Here is a 13793-nt window from a genome sequence, read left to right on the forward strand (position 1 = left end):
TCCAGTTCTCTGCAGCCTCCTTTGCGTACTGACTTTATCCTCTGGGGACAGGTCCTGCTGGCACCCATCTTCTTCCCAAATCCCAGTGTCCTGAAGAAGACGACATGCTTTCCACCCAGTGTTTCCAGACAAGCAGGCCGAGCGTCATCTGGCCTGGACCGCTCAGGTCCCCTGGGGACCCTGGACAGCAATGGTGGTGACATATGCACATGGGCCACAGGGACCTCTGGAAGGGGTCAGCTCCTCCCAGCTGCAAGGGCTGTATGAGGGAGACAGGGACACACTGCACACGTCTGGGTAGACATCTGATCAAAAGAAGGAAGGAGGAGCAGAAAGTGACAGCCCAACACGAAGGCTGCTGTAGGGCGAATGCACAGGTTCCATGGATGAAGCCTGTGAATGTTCACACCCGGTACCCGCTCAGCATGTGTTAGTTATCACACTAGTATCACCCCACCCCAACCATGGGTTTTACGCTTATTAAACTGATAATGAGAGCCCATGTTAAGGTTAACCTCTGATATTTACGTATGCCTTCAGTTTCCAGATGACATTCATATTAATCATCTGATTTGATTCTCACGAGATCTTGGGGAAGCATGAGTCTTTATCCTTGATATCCGTGGGATACTTTTTGGTTTGCACATACTGCTCCCATTAATAATCTAGCTGGATTCCATATAAGGATCTTGGAAGCCTACAAATTGGTGTTGAACTAATTCCCATCAAGATTAAGCCACAGCCTGGAGTCACACGGCTAACGAGCAGTGGAAACGGGGCCAAAGCACCCCATGGTCGGTGCTTCCCTGCAGCCTCCTGGTACAGGGCTTTGCTGTAGGTTCACAGGGAGAGCTGGTCACTCAGTGTGCTGCAAAGTTATTGACTTGTTTATTTTAGGGACATGTTCTTTCTCTTCCCTCTGCCTTTTAGGGCTGTTGTGGGTCTTTGTCTACTCTGTCTGTTAAAACGATAGGAAAGACATCTAACATCAGCTAGATTGAATGTTTGCCAGTCTCACCTGTAGAGGAGGTAAGCATGACACTCAGCAAGTTAAGAAACGATGGAACACCTATTGCTTGTATGAGTCAAGGCTGTTCTATATGCAGCTAATTAACGGACTTCCGAGTGGACATATTGTTTGCATTTGGATTCGAGGTGCAAACTTGTAGATGAGGATAACGTCATTGACATCATGCATTTATCTTGGGTGACCTTAGGAGGCCCTCGTGTGCAAAGGGGAACCTGGGAAACTTCTGGTGCACACTGCTTATGCCTCCCTTACAACTGATAGGCTTAAAAAGTAAGTCTAAACCTCTAAGATAACCTCATGATCGATGCATGGGAAAACTATGCAGCTGACCATTGTTCTGGCTTGTTCCATGTCCTAAGTCTGGGGTTGGGCTTCCCATGGTGAGCAAGCGCGGCTTGGGTGAGTCCGCCACGTCCTCTGTGGCTGAGTGACCACTGAGAGGCTGTGAGCACCGCATCTTACCCTTTTGGGGGGGCTCTCTCAGACCCCCGCCTTCAGCCTCGCAGAACTCTGTGCCTTCTTGTATACGCGTGTTTATGGAGACGTGCATCTCCTTTGCACAGTGGAAGAGCCGGCCGTGTCACTGTTGTTGATGGTTCTCCTACCTTCTCCTGACCCACTGGGAGTCCCTAGGTCCTTCTGAAGGATGCTGGTGGGGAAGCAGAGCTGTCGCCTGAGCTGGGAAGGCGGCTGGAGGCTTCGAGGGGCCGCCTGTGTCTGCTTCCAGCCTCCTTCCTCCCCAGAATGAGAACCTTGTAGCCCGGGAGGCATTCGCTGAGACCCCCTTGTGAGTGCCCATCGGGGGCATTGACCTCCTATAAATGGGGTCTTACTTCTGGGCTGGAGTCGGGATCCCTAGGCCCATAGGAGAAGGGGACCCTGAGGTTCAGCCACCTCCCTGCCCAGCGCATGCTGCTTCTCTGGCTGATGAGGCCCGTATGAAGCTGCTGTGGCCCTTTTTGATTATGGCGTTGGTGCTTTGATAGAATTTTCAGGCGGAGCGCTTGTACAGACTCCCCTTTCTTGTCGATAAGGCCGCTTAGTGGTGAGTGGCCTGGGAGGTTAGGTGACTGGTCTGAGGTCTCACAGCTGATTAGCGGCAGGTCCTGGACCGGCAGCCTTGCCTCCTGCCCCCACCCCTGTGCGCCATCCTTCTTAACTTCTCCGTGGTCGCTATCAGCCATCACAGCCCTACTTCTTTTCCAGCAGCTACTATGGCAGTGGTAGCAACCCTCTGGGATTATTACAATAATGACTTTTAAATGAAAGCTTAATCTAATAGTGGGATACATTAAAAGCCAGAATAGAGCAGTCTAGAAAGCAAAAGAGAAACCAGAAGCCGAGGGGATGTTTTCTCTTCAGGGATCCTTGTTCTTTGCCCAGAGCAGGTCATTTGCTGCTCCTGGCCACACTGTTGAGGCAGCCAGACAGACAGCAGAGCAGCCGTCAGAGCGTAGCAATGCTCCCTCTAAATCATGTTGCTCACGAAGCTTGCAGAGTTTTCCCATTCGGACCATTACCAGGGGCTTTGTGTATTCTCAGGAGGAGGAAGCGGCTTGAGCTCATTTGTGTGTGTGTGTGTGTGTGTGTGTGTATTTTTAAGGGGCACAGTTTAAGGCCCATCTCACTTTAAAAATGTATGAGTCTTTGCTCCCTGTGTCCCCGTTCAGGATCTTGACAGCTGCCTGCCAGGAGGAGAGAGGATTCTTTGCAGAAAGTTTCTCTCTTGACCCATCCCTAGTTCCTGATGCTAAGTGTCAACTCAGGACATTGGCTTGTGGTTCAAATACTGTTTTTGTTCAACTCCTTAGTGGAGCGAAAAGGAGGCCAGTGTTGCTGGTTATCCTCGGTGTGCCAGTGGGTGTTGGGATATTCCTTGGCTACGGAGACTCAGATGACCGCAGCCGTGCCCTAACAAGGGGTGGCGATGTGGGTTGCAATGGGCCATGGATGCTGGGGGTTGGGGGGGTCTAGCGTCTGCGCAGACCCACTGACAGCATTCGAGCTGCCCCGGGCATGGGCTGCCCACGGAGTGTAAGAGCTCCTCTGCCCACGTGAAGCACCAAGCAGATAATTAGGGGCCCTGACATTTTCCTCTTTCTTGCAAGTCTTATAGTGATGAAAATTGCCTTTGTCATGCTGTTAAATGCGGACACTATTTTGTAGAAAATATTTCCTAATCATCTAATAACAGTATTTATGATACTCTGCTAGGAATGGCAGAAGTCACAGTTACACTGTGAATAATGGATTGGTTTTAAAGGTGTAATTTTTCCCCCCCCAGGTGATGTCCGAAACGATATCTATGTAACATTAGTTCAAGGAGATTTTGATAAAGGAAGCAAAACGACGGCAAAGAATGTTGAGGTTACAGTGTCTGTTTACGATGAAGATGGAAAACGACTGGAGGTATTGATTGTTGCAAAGTTGAACCTGTAGTGTTTAAGTTTTACTTCCCAAGTGTGCACCTTGGCTCTGCTGCAGGGTGCCAAAAGCCACAATCTCATTTCTGGGGAAGAGCGTTTGCTTTTTCTTCCTTTTCTTCCCTTGCCCAAGAGGGCTGGTTTCTACCGGGTCCCAGCAGCCGGCCTGTCTCAGGACGACCCTGGAGTCCTGACCACCTTCTTTTTATTTATTTATTTATTTTTGGCCGCGTTGGGTCTTCGTTGCCGCGCGCGGGTTTTCTCTAGTTGCGGCGAGCGGGGGCTACTCTTCGCTGCGGTGTGTGGGCTCCTCATTGCGGTGGCTTCTCTTGTTGCGGAGCACGGGCTCTAGGTACACGGGCTTCAGTAGCTGTGGCACGCGGGCTCTAGAGCGCAGGCTCAGTAGTTGTGGCGCACGGGCTTAGTTGCTCCGCGGCATGTGGGATCCTCCCGGACCGGGGCTCGAACCCGTGTCCCCTGCATTGGCAGGCGGACTCTCAACCACTGTGCCACCAGGGAAGCCCCACTGGCCACCTTCTTTTCTAAACTCTATCCTGGGGTCCCACTTGCCGGTGTAAACCCGAGGCTCAGAGGGCGAATGATCACATTAGAAGTTCAGATACTGTTATTAGCATCTTTTGAGACAGATGGAAACTGAGCCCCAGAGAAATCAGTCACCTTGCTCAAGGTCGGAGAGCTCATGAGTGGTGGAACTGGGTTGTGAATCTGGGCCTCTGAACCTTGTGCTTTACTCGGTGGTGGTTACCAAGACCTCCTCCTGCGTGGTCACCGCGGCCTGCTGGCGTCCTGGGAAGTGCTCAGAGGCTGTGGCCTCCTCTGAGGGCTGGAGGCTGAGCCCAAGCAGGGGTCCCCTGCCAGCTGCTTCTCTGGCCCGTGGCTGCAGCCTGGTCTCCCCTGGGCCACGTGGCCGAGAGCAATGCCCTGTGGGGGCTCCTGAGGCTCAGCTGTGCCAGGAGCTGGGTGGCATCCTTTCTCTCCGGGTGGCCTGTGTCCAGTGTCCCTGCCCTTCCCCTGGGCTTTACCAGTATCGCTCTCCCTAGAGTTGAGTGGTCCGAGTCTGTGGCTAGAGAAGGGACAGAGTGGTGCCACCTTCCTTTTGGTCTGTAGCCCTCTACTCCAGCTGCCGAGTCAGTCAGGCAACTTCCCGCAGGTCCAGGGTGAAAGTTACTAGGGGTAAGGGTGCGAAGGATGGAGGACAGTAGCGTCCCCATACCGCATAGCCATCAGGATCTTAGATCTTGATCTTAGCAAGGTTTTCTGCTGGCCGCTGGCTCCAGCCGGATCTGTTCTTCCATCGCTGGGAGGTGTTCCATGGGCGATGGGGTTATTGGTGTTCCCCGAGGGCCCTCGCTCCTCCTCCTGGATCATCAAACCGGGCGGGGGGCTGGGGGAGATGGATGCAGCCTCAGGCTCTATGAGGGCTGATGCGATCTCTTTATGCCTTCTTTTAAAGCACGTGATTTTCCCGGGTGCTGGTGATGAAGCTATTTCAGAATACAAGTCCGTGATTTATTACCAAGTGAAACAGCCGCGCTGGTTTGAGACGGTTAAGGTATCATTTGCATGGTCCTCTTCCCATGGGGTTGATTATGAAATGCTCATTTGTACCCTGAGGAAGTGCCCGCCTCCTGCCCGGCCCGGCCCAGGGCTGCCCGCCGGCGGGCACCCTTCGCCGGCCCCAAGGCACTTTCAACAAAGTCCTTTAGGGTTGCTAAGGAACCACGCTGGTGTTTCTTGGGATTTACATTTACTCTCATCTCCTTTTGGACCTAAAAACAGGACTTTTCCTGGAGACAAATACAGAGTCCTTTAAAGACAGCAATTGCCTTTCTCTTCTCGGGTCTGTTTTATGTGTGGCATGCTGTCTTTACACCAAATGGAAAAAAATAGAGATGATAATACATGGAGGGCATCGCTGGAGAGCTGGATCCTCTTCCCTTGGCCTTGGTGCTCTGAGGCTCCTAATGCAGCCCGCTGGTAGCCCCACGCAGCCCACCCACCACGGGCTTGGGTCCTGGGACACCAGGCCAGCGGTTGGCTTTGGAATACAGGTGTTAGCTATGAGATCAGGGACAGTCTTGGCTTAAAGGCAGCAGGTATTAAGTCTTTTTCCTTTTACTGTAAGTCACAAAAGGACCGCCTTCTCGCTGCAGCCGAGGGCAGCTCCCTACAACTGTAGAGGGAATATAGGCACTTCCGAATCGGGGCTAAAAACGAAAATGGCAACTTTTAAAAATGGACTCTTCACGGTGAGGATCCAACACATTAAAAAAAAAAAATATTCAGCTGCCCTGTCCAGCCTGCTTGGCGTCCTGGACAGTATTACCTGGTGTAAATTTTCAAAAGGCACTTGCTTCCGGGGAAATCCCATAGGGGTGAGGTGTGCGGTGTCTTCTCCCCGCAGCGTAGAGGAGTGCAGAGTGGTCCAGGGTGTCTCCAGGGGAACACAGCTGGCCGAGGGAGAAGACGCTCCCCAAGGCGCTCAGCTTTCCCTCTTTATTCTGCAGGTGGCCATCCCCATCGAGGACGTGAACCGCAGTCACCTACGGTTTACCTTCCGACATAGATCGTCCCAGGACTGTGAGTAACCGCACGCTTCGTTATCCCGTGTTTATCACGCACTCACTCTGGATTGTTCTAGAACGTGGCTGCTGTAACGCAGCGAGGTCTTGACACTTCAGCTTGGTGCCCACGTGAACCTGCTCCTGCGAAGTGCTGTCCACTCTGATGGATCCCAGGAGATCTTCAGTTTCTTCTCGAATTTGTCTGATGAGGTGCCGCTCCTTCCTGCTCTCCCCGTGGGTTTCCTCTTTGCCCTTTGGCTTGTAACCCTGCCCCATCCATCAGAAAAGTCACTGAGGTATAACACCTAGATTTCAAAAATTGCTCTGAATGCTCTCGCACTGGCGTTGAAAACCTCTGGCTTTGCTGGCAGCTGCTGGTGCCTGGAGCTCTGGCTTACCTTTTCTCGTCCACGTTGGTGTAGCCTTGGCCGTGATGCCAAGACTTTGGGAGGAAAGAAGTTTGAATCGCTCACCTTCCAGGAGGGTTTATTATCGATGATTGAAGTTTGTCTCATTACCTGTGTTGAATTCATTGTCTGCTAAGGACGTCACCTGTGCTAGACACTAAGTAAGGTATCACGAGGGGAAGATACGCCCCCTGCCCGTCATGGTCTGTATCCGTCTGGCAGTGGGCTAAGGTTTGAGAAAATAAGTGATGCTGGGTCGTGTGTGCAGTGGCGTCGAGGGGACGGTGGTCTGGGTGGGCGCGTTTGTCGCCCACCAGCCTGTGGGGGCCAGGGCCCTGCGGTTGGGGGACCTCAGCCCCGGCTCTGTGTGTCTTCACAGACGTTTCACCCCGAGGAGGGGAACGCGTGGGGGCCACCGATCCCTCAGCACGACGCCGGCCGTAGGATAGGGCTCCACAGGACCACCGCTGCTGTGATGGTGTGTCCACCCTCCTTACTGTTTCTGGGGGCCTGCCTGACCTGGGCCCTCCCCAGAGCGTGGAGCCCGCAGAGGCAAGGGGGCAGCAGAGCAGCCGGGAGGGTGAACACGTGGGCAGAGGCGTGCAGTTGGGGGTACGTAGACCCCCGCGTGGGACCAGTGAGAAGCTCTGTGAGGTTGAAGAGGCGCGAGGACTACAGGGCTGGTGTGCGGAAAGTGTGACTATCAGCCCGAGGATGTGCTTGTGTGGGCTGAGGCCGGGAGGTGGCTGAACCAAGGGCTCTAGAGCAGCACGGGGTCCCTGGTGGTGAGTGGGCGTGTGGAGGGTGCCGGGGGGGGGCGTGGGAGCGCTGTGGAGTGTCGTTCCACCCCTCCTCTCGTCCCAGTGCTTCAGGGGCCAGCTGAGAAGGGGTCGGGGCCCAAGCGGTGCGGGAGGCGCAGGGTGTGAAGTCTGGGCAGCTTGGAAAGCAGGGCCTGCCCCATTTCGGGCCAAATCCAGGCCACCAGGCAGTGGGCTGGGGTCTGCTGACTGTGCGTGGCGCTGCTGGACGGCTGAAATGTGGGTGGAGAAGGTGTTCGGGTGGATGCGCACACCTCTTCGTACGTGTTCACTGTGTTCTTACTCTCTCCTGGCGCAAGTATATTTACCGCGGTTTTTTTTTTTTTTTTTTTTTTTGCGGTACGCGGGCCTCTCACTGCCGTGGCCTCTCCCGCTGCGGAGCACAGGCTCCGGACGCGCAGGCTCAGCGGCCACGGCTCACGGGCCCAGCCGCTCCGCGGCACGAGGGATCTTCCCGGACCGGGGCGCGAACCCGCGTCCCCCGCATCGGCAGGTGAACTCTCAACCGCTGCGTCACCAGGGAAGCCCTTACCGCGTTATTTAGATGAGTCCTCACCACGAGGCCATGTGGTGGTGGATCACTGGCGCTTCCTACATTACAGATGAGGAAACTGAGCCTCAGAGGCCCCACCTCAGTGGCCCAAAGTCACCTGATGGTCAGTGGAAGAGCTCTGGTTCCCACCCCAGTCCTTGTGTCTCCCCTGCCTTTGGGGAGCACCGAGGCCACTGCCATCATTTGGTCTTTGTTTAGCACCTGCTGTATACGCAGCTCACAGAGAGGGTTCTCCTCTTGCTAAACTTAGGCTGGGTTGAGGCGTGAGTTCGGCTCGCAAGAGCCAAGTGCCGAGCAGCGGCCTGGGAGCGTCGTGTGCATTGGGCAGAGGTGCGGGGTGAGCAGGGTCAGGTGGGTGATTGGGGGAACTGGGGGCAGGTATGTCCTCAGCCAAGTCCCAGAAGGTATGGTGGGCCCAGCACCCTGCACACCGGAAGTTGCCGGGGGTGGGAATGGGCTGCAGGGGAGGAGAGGGTGGGGAGCCCTGTGGCAGGGCAAGGACAAAGTTCTGGAATGCACAGGGGACTTGTCTCAGAAGCACGCTCCCTCTTTAGAACCAGCTCATTCTCTCTAATTAGTAGATTACACCAGGGCAGACGGATCTCTTTGGTAGCGTTTTAGTTTTCAAAATCCTTGTTTTTCTTGTCAGTTTTAAGTACTCATTATAGACAAGATGCCATCAACTGCCCTCCCACGACACATTTGCGTAATTAATCAAGTCTCCCCGGCCACAGCTGGTGGGGTTTGGGGAACGTGTCGAGCACTGCAAGCGTGATGCTGACGGAGTCCCGAGCTGTCCGCTGCCGGAGGGGTGGGGGCCGCCGGGGCCCCTGCTGCGGCCTCGTCTGCAGATGCTCTGGGTCAGAAATGGGAGCAAGGCCACGCTGCACGCCCTCCCCGCCGCCCCAGGCGAAATGCGCGCTCTTTACCCCTAGTGGAAGAAAGTGAGGGGATTTCTCGTACTGGGAGCTGTCCTTGGGGTTGGGAAGTTTGGCGCTGGTGTGACCGTCTAACACTCCTCTGCAACTTGTTAGCCGTTCCAAACGCATCAGCCGGTATTTTACGTGGATACGGGCAGATGAGTGGCTTCTGGGGCCGGCCTGCCGGGAGCTGAGTTTCCCTTGTTTGTAGGGGGCTGGTTGGGTCCGCCAGCGCTGCCCACCCTCTGGGGCATGTGGCCTTCTTCTGTGGCCTCTGACGTTTTGTAAATTTGTTGTCTGCCTCATGGTGGCTGCTAATGAGGATGTAACAAATGCAGTCCATCCCCTATGTGAAGATGCAGAGTATTAATAAAAGGTGCACTTTTAAATTGTGTGCTACTGAAGAGTGGGGTCAGGGGAGGCCTTCTGCTGGCAGATACGGTCACGTGTCCTGAACTGCAGCTGCTTTCAGAGAGATGTGTTTTAATTTTTTTCATGCCAGCCCAAACTTAAAAGGATCTCTTCCTTCTCCCCTGAACACTGAGTTTTATGTTTTTAAGAACCCTTTCACAAAGTTATTCTTTCAATTTCTAGAAGTACATATTTTTTGCTTTTATCCCTCCCTTTAGCTTTGGTGGGTCAATCATTCACCCAGCTAATTAGCTAGCATTTATTGAGCACCTAATGTGTGCCAGATCCCGATGGACACCAGGAGCGCAAAGACTAACGAGACCTGGTATCTCAGGCAGTGATGTCCTGTAGCAAATACTTTGAGCCCCTGACTCGAGGTGGGCAGATGTATATGCTCTTCAACCTCTGTGCTTTCATCTCCAAAAAGAGAATCTGGGATCTGTAATTTTAAAGGTGTTTTCTAGCCCTGAAACTCAGTGTTTCCGTGCTGTGTTCAGCTTTGCATCTTGAAAAATTCATCGCAGATCCATTTCTTCAGTCCAGACTCCTCATCTGTCTCTACCTGATCCGGCACCTGCCCACCTTGGAGCTCTCACTGCCTACCACTCACCAGCCACACTGGCTTCCAGTCCCCGAGCAAGGCAGGCCGGTCCCACTTTAGGGCTTCCGTATTTGGCCATCTCTTTTCCTGGAGGGTTTACATCTTGGCTCATACGTCACCCACCTTCTCGGAGACCTTTTCCAACCATCCAGCTGGGTGGTTGCTGTTCCCATCAGCATGCTTTAACAGGCCGCCAATTTTTGTTTTATTTGTTATCGGAAAGGACTTAAACAATTTTATTTGTTTATTTATTTATTTTGGCTGCACCAGCTCCTTAGATGCGGCGTGCAAACTCTTGGTTGCGGCATGCGTGCGGGATCTAGTTCCCCGACCAGGGATTGAACCTGGGCCCCCCATTAGGAACATGGAGTCTTACCCACTGGACCACCACGGAAGTCCCTGAAAGGACTTGTTTGTTGGCATCTCCCCATCTAGAACAAATATTTGAGTACCTACCATGTAGCAGGCACTATTTCATGCACTGGGGAAATAGCAGTGAAAAAATACGCAACGCCTTTTGCATGAAAAAGCCCAGTGGATGAAACTAACAATAAACACCACGAGGTCGGTCCGCTCGGTCGTCTCCCCCCTCCCCTGGCCCTTTCTCATGCACAGACACCCTACAGGCTTGGTAATCTCTTGGTAATCCGGTAGTAATCTCTTGGTAATCTGTTGTCTTAATCTGCTTGGGCAGCCATAACAAAATACCATAGACTACGTGACTTAAACAGCAGAGATTTACTTTCTCACAGTTCTGGAGGCTGCAAGTCCGAGATCAGGGTACCAGCATGGTCAGGTTCTGGTGAGGACCCTCTCCCAGGTTGCAGACGGCCGCCTTCTTGCTGTGAGCTCACACAGAGAGGGACCACTCTGGTGTCTGTTCCCCTTCTTATAAGGGCACCCGTTCTATAGGGTCAGAGCCTCACCCTTATGACCTTTTAACCTTAAGAACCTCCTTATAGGCCTTTTCTCCAATACAGCCACGGTGGGGGGGCGGTTAGGCTTCAGCATAAGAATTTTGTTGAACACAACAAAACAGTTCAACCCATAGCAACTATGAAGAACAATCAGTCGAGTGTGACCAGGGGAGGCGTTTGCCCTTCTAGGCAGGCTGGTCCCTTCAGGGCAGGTGATGCTTTGGCAGAAACTTGAATGAAGTGAGAGAATGAGTCTCACATGCACATTCTGGGGGAAGGACTTTCTTGCCAAAGAGAACAACATTTCACAGTAGGGTGTTTAGTCCACCTGTGATTTACATTTGTAGAGGGTGTGAGGTGGGTATCCGTCTGTTTTGTTTGTCCCTGGTGACACTCTGAAGGGTCTGCCCCTTCCAGTGGCCACTTGCAGTGGCCTGTGTTTTCATGCCCTGTTTGTTCCCACCGGTCTGTGAATCCCTGTGTTAAAAACCCACCGTCTTCATTGTTACCACTTTCCGGTTACTGTTGGGTTTTAGTATTGCAGGCTTTCCTCCACGTTCCTTTTCAAAACCATCCTCCTACTGTTGGTCCTTTACTGTAGAATCAGTTTTCAGGTTCCACAAGGAAGCTCTCCCATGAGATTTTGATTGTAATTGCTTTGAATTTACAGATTAGTTTGAGCACAGCTGATCCCTTTATGATAAGTGAACGTTGTCTGTATCTCCGTTTATGTTTACTTTAACATCTGTCAGAACAGTTTTGTAATTTTTTTCAGAAAGGCAGCCCTTGTAGCATTTTATGATGTCCTTTTTGTCGTGATGGCAGTAGAAAACGATTATTAATTTCTTTTGCAGCGAAGGATAAATCCGAGAAAATATTCGCACTCGCTTTTGTAAAGCTGATGCGCTATGATGGGACCACCCTAAGAGACGGGGAACATGATCTTATTGTCTATAAGGTACGCTCTTCTGTTGGTGCAGTGTTGCTAATATTGACTGTTTCAAGTCTTTTTGGGCTTCCTGGCCTGAGCTGACATTTCCCATCTTTGTGAGAACACTGCTATCTAGCAACATTTAATTATGTAAATGAACATTTCAGATTGACCAGCTGTCCCTAAGGAGAGAAGCTGATACACAATAACACATTAAGTGCTGTTTAAAAAAATCCTCTGTGTGAATGTGAATTCATCTACAGGAATAAGGGAAATCATTAAAATAAGCAGTTTAGCACAGGGAACTCTGCTCAATATTATGTAACAGCCTAGTTGGGAAAAGAATTTGAAAAAGAATAGACACATGTATAGGTATAACTGAATGACTTTGCTGTACACCTGAAACTAAGACAGCATTGTTAATCAACCATACTCCAAAATAAAAGAAAAAGTTAAATAAAGTAAAATAAGCGGTTTAGCAAATGATAAAGAGCAAATATCATGACGGTTAAAAGGACTAAGGATCCTCAGGGGTAGAAAATATTGCACAGGATTGTCAGTTGCATTTGACCTGTCGCATCATTAAACCCACAGGCTGAAGCGAAGAAGCTGGAAGACGCCGGCACGTACTTGAGCCTGCCGTCCACCAAAGCCGAGTTAGAAGAGAAGGGCCACTCGGCGACCGGCAAGAGCATGCAGAGTCTCGGGAGCTGCACCATCAGCAAAGATTCCTTCCAGATCTCAACTCTCGTGTGCTCCACCAAACTGACCCAGAATGGTGAGTTTGGGGCCAGAAATGGGTTCACCCCTGGAGTTTTTCTCCTTCAACCCCATCTTTCTTGTGCTCCCTGCTGAATGCAGGAGGCTTCCTTAGGTCCCTGAACCCTGCCGGCGAGTCATTCGTACCTTCCCTCCGTCATGGCCCGTGTGGATGCTGTGGGACAAGGAGAGAGGGAGAGGGGGACATTGTTCTGCTTTGAAACTCACATTCTGATGTTATGCTAAGGATGAACCTCAAAGAGAGATAAAGCAATGGATTTACTTTAAAAAAAAAAAAAAGCTTTCCGGCCAAGGGAAGGGAGAAATCCACACAATTTGGAGTCACACCAAAGCCCTGAACTTGAGCCTTGGCCCTGTGCTGATAACTCTGGGAATGACCTCGAACTAGGGTCCCTGAGCTCGTTTTCCTCATCTATACCCTGGCTATAATGCCTGCCTCAGAGGGCTGTCTGAGGGCTATGGGAGCTCTAGGGGGTGAGGCCCCTGCCCTCCTTGGGTCTTCCCCTCTCTCGGCTGCTCATTGAGATAATTACCAGTTACCTTTAGTTTTACAAGTCGGTGTTGACGACATTTCTAGTCCACCTGACGGGGAGATAAGGTGCCCCTTGCTGGTGCACTCACACACCAAAGTGCGGCCTTAGCGTAGCGTCGCATGGTGCCCGGTGTCCCCACGCTGCGGGCCGGGATGGTTGGCACTGTCCCCACGGGCTTGCAGCCTCCCCAAGGCATGGCTGTCCGGCCGGGGCACTCCTGATTCAGAGCACACCGTCTGGTCGAGGCAGAGGGTCTTCTGCACAGATCTTACATTGAAAAATCGAGTTCCCCAAATGTGATGGTCTCACAGCCGTGCAGAGTAGCTTTATGTTCTCTTGAAAGTCAGCTTGAACATCCGATTGTTTTTCCTCTCAGCCACGGATACGGATTTTGATTATTAATGTCGGTTGCTGTCGTGAATCGTGTTCCTGGGGGTTGTCCGTAAAGCTTGGCAGTAGTCTCGGATGGGCTCAAGGGACGGTCATCATTTGGACTTTAACAGGCTGATCACAGGACAGAAGTAACCTGTCATCTGGAAGGCCCTGCGTGGTAGTGGAGAGTGCGGGACCTGATCAGACTTTCACCGCCTGCTGTAGTCACCTCCACGAGCGATGGAAACCCTTCCCGGGGGCACTCTGGGTTCCGTGCACGCATGGGGACGGGTAGATTATGTGCAGGGAGTTTACAGCTTTAGTGCCCAGGGAACATGCTGTCAGCAAGGCGGGTGCTGGTTTGAGACCGGGTTATAGAAATGATGACCCCGGGGCTTCCCTGGTGGCGCAGTGGTTGAGAGTCCACCTGCCGATGCAGGGGACGCGGGTTCAAGCCCCGGTCCGGGAGGATCCCACATGCCGCGGAGCGGCTGGGCCCATGAGCCATGGCC

The 13793-nt window shown here is 52.3% G+C and overlaps 1 protein-coding gene across 1 annotated transcript in view; it reads left to right on the forward strand.

The window, feature by feature from the left end:
- The window catches only part of DOCK1 (dedicator of cytokinesis 1), a 495771-nt gene that overhangs the window by 92094 nt on the left and 389884 nt on the right, over positions 1 to 13793 (forward strand). Inside the window, exons 14-18 of the mRNA XM_055081438.1 lie at positions 3315 to 3439; positions 4928 to 5026; positions 5982 to 6054; positions 11520 to 11623; positions 12191 to 12374. Coding sequence (XP_054937413.1) covers positions 3315 to 3439; positions 4928 to 5026; positions 5982 to 6054; positions 11520 to 11623; positions 12191 to 12374 — 585 coding nt within the window. The remainder of the gene's footprint in view (positions 1 to 3314; positions 3440 to 4927; positions 5027 to 5981; positions 6055 to 11519; positions 11624 to 12190; positions 12375 to 13793) is intronic.

Source organism: Physeter macrocephalus, chromosome 20 (genome assembly GCF_002837175.3).
Source record: "Physeter macrocephalus isolate SW-GA chromosome 20, ASM283717v5, whole genome shotgun sequence".
NCBI classification, from domain to species: domain Eukaryota; kingdom Metazoa; phylum Chordata; class Mammalia; order Artiodactyla; family Physeteridae; genus Physeter; species Physeter macrocephalus.